The sequence below is a fragment of the Cebidichthys violaceus genome, unplaced genomic scaffold (genome assembly GCF_023349555.1).
Source record: "Cebidichthys violaceus isolate CVI_PGR_0920_01 unplaced genomic scaffold, fCebVio1.0.p SCAF_7, whole genome shotgun sequence".
Taxonomy (NCBI): Eukaryota; Metazoa; Chordata; class Actinopteri; order Perciformes; family Stichaeidae; genus Cebidichthys; species Cebidichthys violaceus.
Window position 1 is genome coordinate 3,992,936 of NW_027176927.1, and position 10,498 is coordinate 4,003,433.

The following is a 10,498-nucleotide window of genomic DNA, read 5'->3' on the forward strand; positions in this document are numbered from 1 at the left end:
ACCGTATTTTTGTATTTTATCATTTTTATGTTCTCTTACAGATGCATATGCAATACATTAGTTTTGGTACCAACACCAATATTGTTTTTCATTACGTTTATAAGTTAGAAAGTATGATTAAATGTGTTTTTCTAGGGTTAGGGTCAGCAACAATTTTGCTCATTTTGATGAATTGTTTGAGTTGTATGTTTGCTGTTGTGTTGTTTGATAGTGGACTGAACATATTGTGGACTGTTGGTCACACAAAATACGCAATACGTCAACTTGAGCTCTAACAAATTGTGTTGGACACTTTTTGGCCAGTTAATTGAGTAATAAAAAAACAGCGGATTAAGCTATAATGAAACAATTTATTAGTTGCAGAACCAATTAAATAAGATATACCAAACTTCTAAAATGAATGCGTCAGAGTTTATTGTTATCAACACGAACAGATTTACCTAAAAAAAATATATATATTTCAATTTAATTAGGAAATATAGATTAAGTAAACAGGACTGAGAAGCTGATCAAGTATTCAATGCAAACTTTTAATACTTGACTATTTTTTATGCTGCAGTCACAATTTTGTCACTATTCAACAAATATTGAGGTATCTTTTCTTTCAATATAGGTGACAACATCTGAGTTTTTGTGCTGTTTTTGTGTTTAATACTCAATGCTACAAACTCAGTTTGGTCAGTACACTTAAATGTATGGCCCTGCTCCAAGCTGTAGTAAAGACTTGGTTTATGACTACCAGCGCTTTCCTGGAGAGGCAGAGTGTGGGTTTCAGGCACAACTTCACCTCCTCCAAAGGTGTAAGGAGAAAAGAGGTCGAAGCTCCAGCAACACTTGCAGTTTATAGAACAACTATTGTTAAGACCAAAGATCTGTTTCGGCTTGTGGCCTTCATCAGGCTCAGTACTTGTGCTTTCCTACAACACACGAAGCATCAAGTGAGGTCATGCAGGAGACGGAAGTCATACGGCCCCAGCTGTAGCCAGCCAATTGAATCATAGCTTCTAATCGGCCACACACCAATCACAGCCCACTCTCACTTCAAGGAGGCTTATTTAACTATAACTCCCTCCTCACCGATTCATTCTACACCTACGCTGTTACAGACCATACTGCTGGCAAAGCTTTGCCTCCTCCGCCCTTTTTTAGTTCAGAGTTCATCTTTCATGGCATGGTTGAAATGTATTTAAAAAATTGAATTCTGGCTCATTCCTGTAAAGTTTAAACCCTTGGGGGTCGTTACTTGGTGCTCCCCGTTTTGGCCTGGTAGCTGCTGGCTAATCCAGCGAGCATTCAAAGAGCGGAGCCATCAGCGCCAAGTTTAACTGTATTTCCATTTATTGCAATAAATGGTTCAAATCTATGACGAGAGTGTTACTGACTGAACTGATCCTAACTGGAGTTCTATACAATATCTGGATATGATAAAACAGCAGGTTTTAAATTATCACTTCACAGAACAGTCAGCTGAATTATCCATCTGCAGTGTAGCTTTTATGACCAGGAAAACACAGTCGCATAGTATAAAAAATAACAAAATCCAGGTGATAAAGTCTCTCATATTATTGACGTATCTCCAAGTTCTACTTCAGGTTATGTTTATTTTCCCTAAAATCAATCTTTCTGTTGAAATGTTAAAAACAAAGACAACTGCATTCACACACAATGCTTCTACTGGTCCGCTCCACAGACAAGAATCTGTTGCACATTTCAGCTTCTTCAGGGACTAGGGCACAGTTCTCTCCTCTTCTTTATTAAAACTGGCCTCAAGATTGGTTGTTATGAACTCTTGATCTCCACCCAACCAGCAAAACTCCCCGTGTACCATTATACTGTAATTACCTCTGCCCTGCTTTCTCCCTACATAAACAAGCACGGTAATTTCTCTGCTAAGAAACAAAGTGCAACCAGAGCAGCGTAGCGTGGCCGGCCCCGCTGCCTCCATATATCACAGCAAACAAAACCGCAGCCATATTTCAGCCGCTGCCAGGCAGCTTCATCCCCCGGAGCCACTGGGTTATAATTCATGGCAAACTCCAAAAGTCACTGAAGCCAGAGACTCACTCCCACCTCCGAGCGTTGTCCTGGATGACGCTATAAGGCTGAGACCATGACAACCGGGGCAGCAGAGGGGAGCGCTGACCCAAAGACGAATCCCTGGAGAGAGGAGAGGAGGGTGGTCTGGTTGTGATGGGGGGGGGGGGTATCATTTAACTCACCACAGGCTAGGACTGTCAAAGACCCCCTTGTTGGGCGCAACCACAGAATCACCCACAAACATCTGTCACACACTCACTTACAGCACACACACACAAACACACCCACACACACACACACACACACACACACACACACACACACATACTCACTTCAGTGCCTACAGAATGCCTTAGTTTGCAGCTGCCATAGAAACATCAAAAGGCCAAGCTGTTCATTCAAACACACACAAACACTTTCACTTAGTTACACTCCCGTACGCTCGTCCTTCAAATTTCCTCCTCAAAAGCACAGCAGAAATATAACTCGGCTCCGACTGAACTAAGGTGTTCAAAGCAGATCATTTGTTTTTTCCTACTTGCTATATGAGCGCCAGTTACTTGAGCTTTACACACACACACACACACACACACACACACACACACACACACACACACACACACACACACACACACACACACACACACACACTATAAAATACCAGAAGTACTAACGAACCTAACCACACATTCAACCAACCAATAAACCAACAACAGTATCTTTAACTGGTTGTACTGTGATTAAACGGGACTATCACACTACCAACATGAGAAAGCACCCAAACATTACACCCATGAGATTATGGGACATTTTCCTTCTAAGCCAATGGACGTCCGTATGTCTCCACACTTCAAAGCAGGCTTTCCAGGATTTTGGAACCTGGCTGCAGGGATTTTCTCCCTTTCAGCCACAAGAGCATCAGTGAGGTCAGGCACAGATGTTGGCTGTGATAAGTTCAGGCTCGCAGTCGGAGATCCAGTTCATCCCAAAGGGTGTTTAATGGGGTTGAGCTCAGGGCTCTGTGCAAGCCAGTCATGTATTTCCTCAACAAACCCAGAGAAACACTATTTCTTTAACCTGGCTTTGTTGATGGAGGCATTGTAAAGTTGAAACAGGAGAATTTCACCCAAAAAGTTGAAAGCACAATGTCTAAAACACAAGTGTATGCAGTAACAATTTCCCTTTAAATAGCTGTACACTTGAGCTGAAGCGATTGGTTGATTAACCAATTAGTCGATCAACAAAAAAATAACATACTATTTTGATGATTGATTTGTCATTTTTCCAGCACATATTCTTTGGTTGCAGCTTCTCAAATGTGGCTTTATTAAGATCAAACTAACAATGTGATCGGCATCTACTGTAAGACATTAAAGTACATCAATACAATACAAGCACAATAGACTTAAAGTCAGTAGCGTGTTTGGATTAAATTAGAACTCCACCAATCTAGCATTTAGTCGTTTAAAAAAGAGAGATCTATACCGATGCAGCAAAGCCATAGATATCATCTTTATTAATCCATCTATTTGTTCTTCGCTGTCAGAACCTGGCGCCTCGGTTACCCACAATGCAATTTGACCGTCAACTGTTTGGTCAAAGATTTAAGTTATGCTAGTAGGGACTAGTGTAGCCTCAGGCCTCAAGCAGAGATGAGGAACAGGCTACAGAAGAATCTTTCTCATTTCCAAACTTGTAGTCTTTTGCCCCAAACCAAGGCCGACTTAAGTGACATCGCTTCAGGCAATATATTAGATTTCACACAGCTCCACAAAGGGCTTTATACACTTTTTTTTCATGAAGTAGCACTCCCTGAGACTTGTAAACAGACTTTGATGTCTAAAAATCGTTGGACTTCCCCTTTAAAAGGCAGACCACCGAGTGGAACAAAGCCAGGATGGCATCAACAAGCCAGCATGCCGCTCAAATAGCTATTAGCACAAATCACCACCAGGATCGAGCTATCCCACCAACGTCAACAACTAAACCCAGCGGCCGCTAGTTAGTCTAGTATGGCTGTGTGTGTGTGTGTGTGTGTGTGTGTGTGTGTGTGTGTGTGTGAGAGTGTGTGTGTGTGTGTGTGTGTGTGTGTGTGTGTGTGTGTTACAGAGAGTCAGTGGAGAGCAGAACAGAAACCAAGCCCTGGAGAACAGCAACAGCGGATGAGGTGTCTACCTTAATCCCCTTTTAGTCTTCTTATTTCCCCATGGCCACTGCATTGTGATGCAGAATCACTCAGCCACCTCCCAGAGTGTGTGTGCGTGCCTGCACATGTGCGTGTGTGTGTGTGTGTGTGTGTACACACCATTAATCAAGTGCTGGGCCTTGATGCAGTATCCGGTCAATTCAGCATCTCCCCGTCTCTCTCCCTTTCTGTCTTTCCTCCCTCACAGTTTCTGTGCTTTCATCTCTGTAGCTTTCGGTCTTTTTCTCTCTTTCTCCTCCAGATCACTGTTTGCTTTCTAAGCCTCATTAACAATTAATTACCAATCAGCTAGTCGAGTCACCCCTGGACCGCTGGGCTTCTCAATGATTCATTAGTCAGGGTTACACAACGCTGCGACGCATAAACACACTCACGCACCGACAAACACAAATACACTGGAGCTCGGTCTCCCTCCGTCTCTCTGGGTGTTTCACATGAGCACACACAGACTCTGTGGACACACACATTCACATTAAAGCTAGCATATGGGCCCATGAAAAACACTCGCCCCCACATGCACACACCTGCACAAACGCACGGTGCCTGCCTGTGTCTAATCACATGTCCTCATTAAAAAGAGATGCAGGAAAACTGATTGAGTTGGAAGTTCTACACAGGGCTCCCAAAACGTACTTCAATGTCAACTTGAAGGATTCGTCAGTGACTTTCAAAGCCATGTTTGCCAACATTTAAGAATTTAGAACTGGCATATTTCAAGATAAGTCATGGCATTAATTAAAACGAGACATCATATACTACGCATCTTTTCTTCATGATCCTATTAAGTCCAGAAATCCTGGTGAAGTGCTGTTATCTCAACCCCAACATCCATCACAGTGTCTTTCCTCGGGTGTGATGTTGATTTTAGGATGGAGAAAGGCCCAGCGAGCTGAGGCGAGCTGATGAATATGGCCGCTAGATTTTTAAATTAGAAAAAGAACTTTCAAGGGCATCTGTTCGTTTTCATTAATTTTCAAAAGACAAAAGTTGAAAGACCTTTCTGGTCTAATTCACGTACTTTCATTAACTGTGGAAACACAAGGACCAAAGACAGAATAAGTCTCTAAACCCCCAACCTCCATTTCCAAGAGAATACCGAAAACTGGGGCTGAATGATTGATCATTTTGTTTATTTATTTTATTTTTATTTATTTATTACACTATATTTATCCCGTTGAGGGGGAAATTCTTCTCTGCATTTGACCCATCCCTGTACCAGGGAGCAGTGGGCTGCCCATGACAGGTGCCCGGGGAGCAGCTAGGGGGACAGTGTCTTGCTCAAGGACACTTCGACTCAGCTAACGTCCCATAATGCAAGAACTGCAATTTTCTTAAAAAAACAGGAGCAACCAAGTTTTAGTGTTGTCTGGGCTACTTTTAAATCATTCTACTTTCATTTTGTTAATCAACGTTAACTGTGGAGTTGGCCAAAAAAAAAAATGATAATATTCCCATCTGATGATTGGTTAATAAACTCTCAGCATGCTGGTGTCTTTCATACTTGGACTAAAAACTGTTTTTTGGGTATCGGCCAATACAGAGAACCGATCCGTACCAGTGTTGAATGAATAAGCTGTATGCCTCACCGCGTAGAGTTGACTCTTTTATGTGTAAGGCAACATCAAGCTCCACTTCAACATTACTTTCCTAACTTTTGCATTTTGGTCATTTTGCTAACAGGGGGGATGGCAACTTCCCCCCCCCCACTCGGCGGCAACCTCCGGGTCTGAAAAGTGAAGCCAATGCGGAAGTGGATTAACCCTGCATTCTTTCAAATGGCCATCGGGGGCCGACTCCTCTGGTTGCAAAAAGAAGTCGGATTGTATAGAAGTCTATGAGACAGTGACCCTACATTGTAAAGATGAGTTTATGATCTCAGTCGCTAGTTTGAAGTCCTCTTCAATACAGCGTGATGTTCATTTTGTAAATGATGGTCCTATTTTAAATATAATAGACGATAAAGCAGAGTATGCTTTAGGGTGTGGCTACCTTGTGATTGACAGGTCGCTGCCACGGTGTTGTCCATTCTGGAGTTGGAAGTGTTGCTGTCTTAAAACTTTAAACCTTTCAGTGTGTTTTCAGCTCATGAAAGTAAATCGTAACATTTTGGTCCCTTAAAAGTATCTTATTCAGCATTCAGTTGTACTTCTGGTTGCATAAAAACAAAATAACGGAAAAAAACAAGATGGCGACGGCACAAACCAGTGGTTGACATGGCAGTGACTACGTCCACTTCTTATACAGTTTTTACATATTTTCCCAAAATCTTTCAGCTTCTTTGAAAGCTGAGGTTTGACCCCTGTTAACAGCAAGTCCATCCTGTGAAAATGTAACTGAGCAACACCAGTTCAACATCTCTATGGAAACAGAGGAAACGTTTTCATTCCTTTCCCAGATTGTCCCCGCTGGATTCAAAACGCCAACCTTCCCCTGACCTTAAAACCACTGCTGCCTCTCAAAGGGACATTTTATCAGCGCCTCCACACTCCACGAGCCAAAGCTAATTCTGAACATCGACCAGCCCGAATAAAGCTGTTGACCAGTCGGCCGCACCGGTACCTTGGGATTACTTTGTTTATGTGTCTCTATATTTCTGCAGCCGCTCCACAGTTTCCAACAGTTCATCTCTCCCAGTGTGGTAGATTACATTTCTCAATTTGCAGCTCTGGAAAAATAAATAAAAAAAATCGGCCTTCAGCTCTCCATACGTTGACAAAACGACAGTGTTTAGTGGGTTTGTGTGAGTGCTCGAGTTTATTATGTGTGTTAGTGTCAATCTGAGAGGAAGGAGATTTCTGTGGAATGGAGTTTGTGGGTCACCTTGGGGCAAGAATGCACGACCAAGACTGATGTCTCACACACACACACGCGCGTGCGTGTGTGTGTGTGTGTGTGAGACATCAGTCGCTCGCTCGCTCGCTCGCTCGCTCGCTCGCTCGCACACACACACACACACACACACACACACACACACACACACACACACACACACACACACACACACACACACACACACACACACACACACACACACACACACACACACACACACACACACGGGGGGAACAATAGCTAAAAGAATCACTTGTTAACTTGTTTAATTAAGTAGTCCCTCAACAGATAACCCATCAGCAACTATTTTGATATTCATGTTTTAAGCAAAAAGGACAAAAATCCATTAGCAGTAGCCTCTCAGATTTCTTTCTAATTATTATTATTAATATATTTTTTTGAATTTTGATAGTAAAGTAACCATCTTTGGATTTTTGAGTGTTGACTGGACAAAAAATTCATCACCTTTGGCTCTAAGAAATGACATTTTTCCGAACAATTAATCAATAAAATAATCAGATCACTCCATAATGAAAATAATTGTTAGTTACAGCCTACAATGCAGCTTAAGGGCACAATTTACTTTTCGGTAAAACCTATTATGTTTGTGGCGTTAAGAGACAAGCTGACTAAATCTATATTCTTATTTACTGCAGAGGCCTCGGAAAGTCCTTGTCACAAGCTGGAGAGTCTCTCTCACACACACTCTCTCACACACACACACACACACACACACACACACACACACACACACACACACACACACACACACACACACACACACACACACACACACTTGGAAGTTGCCCAGTGAAACCTATTGCCCACCACTGAGCAGCTTCACTGGAGCAGGTGCAGATTCAGCGCTTCGTTCAAGGGCATCGCATCAGCAGTGATGGACGGATGAGTGCCTCTTGTTCAATTTATCCATCCAGATCCCCGTCGTCCTCCCTGAGTTTTAAACTGGCGACTTCAATCTCTCACTTCATGGCGTATTTTTTAAATTTAATGTAGTCAAGGTTCAGGGAATGCGAGTTACACCACCAACAAGTCAGCATGCTAGAGAGAGAGAATTACAGCTTGTTGGCTCAAACTGGTGTCTGATAGATTCTGTTGTTTACTTTTATTTGGGGGGAGCCAAGTAAGACGATACACACACATATATATATATATATATATATATATATATATATATATATAGACAAAAGGTGATATGCTGGTGCTTGGTGGCAAAGTAGGCCTATTTCAATGCTTTTTTTTTTGCTGCCAAGTCGCATTTTGGCAACACAAGAAAATCTGTGGTACATGAAACACCCGAGTGGTTGGTCCACAATATTGACTGTGTTATAATAATATTATATGAATATTATAGTGTTTCAGTGGAGGGATGCTTCTGAACATGCATGCTGTATTTTTACAACAGCACATCCCATTACGGGCTGAACAGTGCAACAAAATAGTCCCCTCTATGTTGTTAACTACTGCTGGCGTTCATGTTAGAGATTAAACAAGTTGATGACTTATCAGTAACTTAGTCATTGCTGGTTCTAGCTTCATTTGCAGCTTATTTAATGGTTCATATAGCATTTTAAGATGGATTGTCAGGCAACAAATGTGCACACATCACCTTGAGATCTGTGAAATTGTTTTGATATCATATGAATTATTTCTTGTGTTTGTTAAACGTTAATTTCCTTTACCCCTGGTCTAGAATCTCCAGGCACAGCTGACCTCCCAGATTGAAAGATTAACTGAGTCCTCTGTTGTTTCAGAGAGATACATACTTTGACCTGCACAGCACAGTTTGTGCAACACAATTACCATAAATCGTCTAAACAAGCATGATCATCTGAATTAAGGCGTATTAGACAGATCTGTCATTAAGACAGCTCTACTCTACTACTCAAGCGTGTCAAACTTGATCCACAAACTCGTGAGAATACGAAGCAGAGATGGGGAACAGCAGGTGGTAGCCTCGTGAATCTCTCACACACACACACACACACACACACACACACACACACACACACACACACACACACACACACACACACACACACACACGGCTCAGAGCTACAGACTCTGCTCAGCTGCACAGTTATCATGTTAACTCAGAGATCTTGTCAGGGCAGCGATGATGTCGATGCTAATCTCTCTGAAAACAGACTCCAAAAAAATTTGAATCTGACCGGGGCTGGACAGAGCCCGGTTTCTCATGGATCAAACAACAATCCATCGCCGCGCGCCAGCAGCCATATGACGCACACCTGTAACGGGTCCACTAATCACGAACAGGAACACCACTGCTAATTTACATTTAAGAACAAAAAAATAATAATGCGAGTTAAACTGGAATTGGCTTAAGAGGCGAGTGGTCGCTGTACAGGAGGCTCGATCGACAGCAGTGGTTCTGGTGGGATGCCGCTTATACTGGAGCTATGATGCCAAATACCATCACAATGGGTACAATATACGCCACAGATGACACGCACGCAGACAGCGCGCAATTGCAATGGCAGAATAAGGGTGATTGTGTTTCATATAGGCGGCAGTAAACACACGCCAAGATATCCGGAGCAACTTAACGGTGCATCCACCACAGTCCACCACAGGAACACCTGCGTGCGGAGACGCAGTCTCTTCCCCAGCTGCCTCTCTGTGGCGCTGTCATTGACGCAAAGTGGCAACTAATTCAAGACGTAAAATACCCCCAACAAAAACAGCGCTCACCTCTTTGGTATTGATGATGCCTTTGACGTATTTCCCGAGGACTGAATCCACGAAGAAGACGCTGGACAGCACAGCCAGGCACAGGAGTCTCTCCCCGACCCTCACCTCCATCTTTCTCACTCCTCGCTGTCGCGACTCTGCTCTCCGGGCTCCCCGAAAAAGCCTGTCTCTGAGCGGGAGCGCGTACGGAGGAACGGCTCGAGCAAAAGCGCGAGAGAGAGAGCGAGAGAGAGGACCCGGGCGCGTTCACGCTAGTCCTTTCAATGCATGTGCCCCCCCTACAGCGGTTGAGGCTGGATGATGTGTGTGTGCGTGTGGTAGAAGGGGTACAGAGTGCGCGCTCCCGGTTCCGCTCGTGCTTTGAGAATGCGACACGTCCGCACATTAAAAATGCTTTGGCTGATTAAAGTCATGTTTTCATTAGAGGTCACAAACCTGTAATGAAGTATCACGGAGACAGATGATGCCTGGCCTCCCGGCTCAAGTTATTATATCCCTGAGCAGCAGCATGCATCAACAGGATCTAATAGGCTGTATTACTGCTGAATTTACACCAGAAACGTTAAATTTTTTTGCTAAAACAGCTGAGTAACATTGTAGGCTAATATATGGAACCTATTTATTTTGGATTTGCACCTTATTGATATTTTAGACTTTTATATTTGCACTAGGATCACTTTGTATTGCAACTGC

At 43.0% G+C, this 10,498-nt stretch overlaps 1 protein-coding gene across 1 annotated transcript in view; it reads right to left on the reverse strand.

The window, feature by feature from the left end:
• The window catches only part of tmem145 (transmembrane protein 145), a 36,599-nt gene extending 26,539 nt beyond the window's left edge, over positions 1-10,060 (reverse strand). The window contains exon 1 of the mRNA XM_068735510.1: positions 9,806-10,060. Coding sequence (XP_068591611.1) covers positions 9,806-9,916 — 111 coding nt within the window. The 5' untranslated portion in view covers positions 9,917-10,060. The remainder of the gene's footprint in view (positions 1-9,805) is intronic.
• Positions 10,061-10,498: the final 438 nt, after the last annotated feature.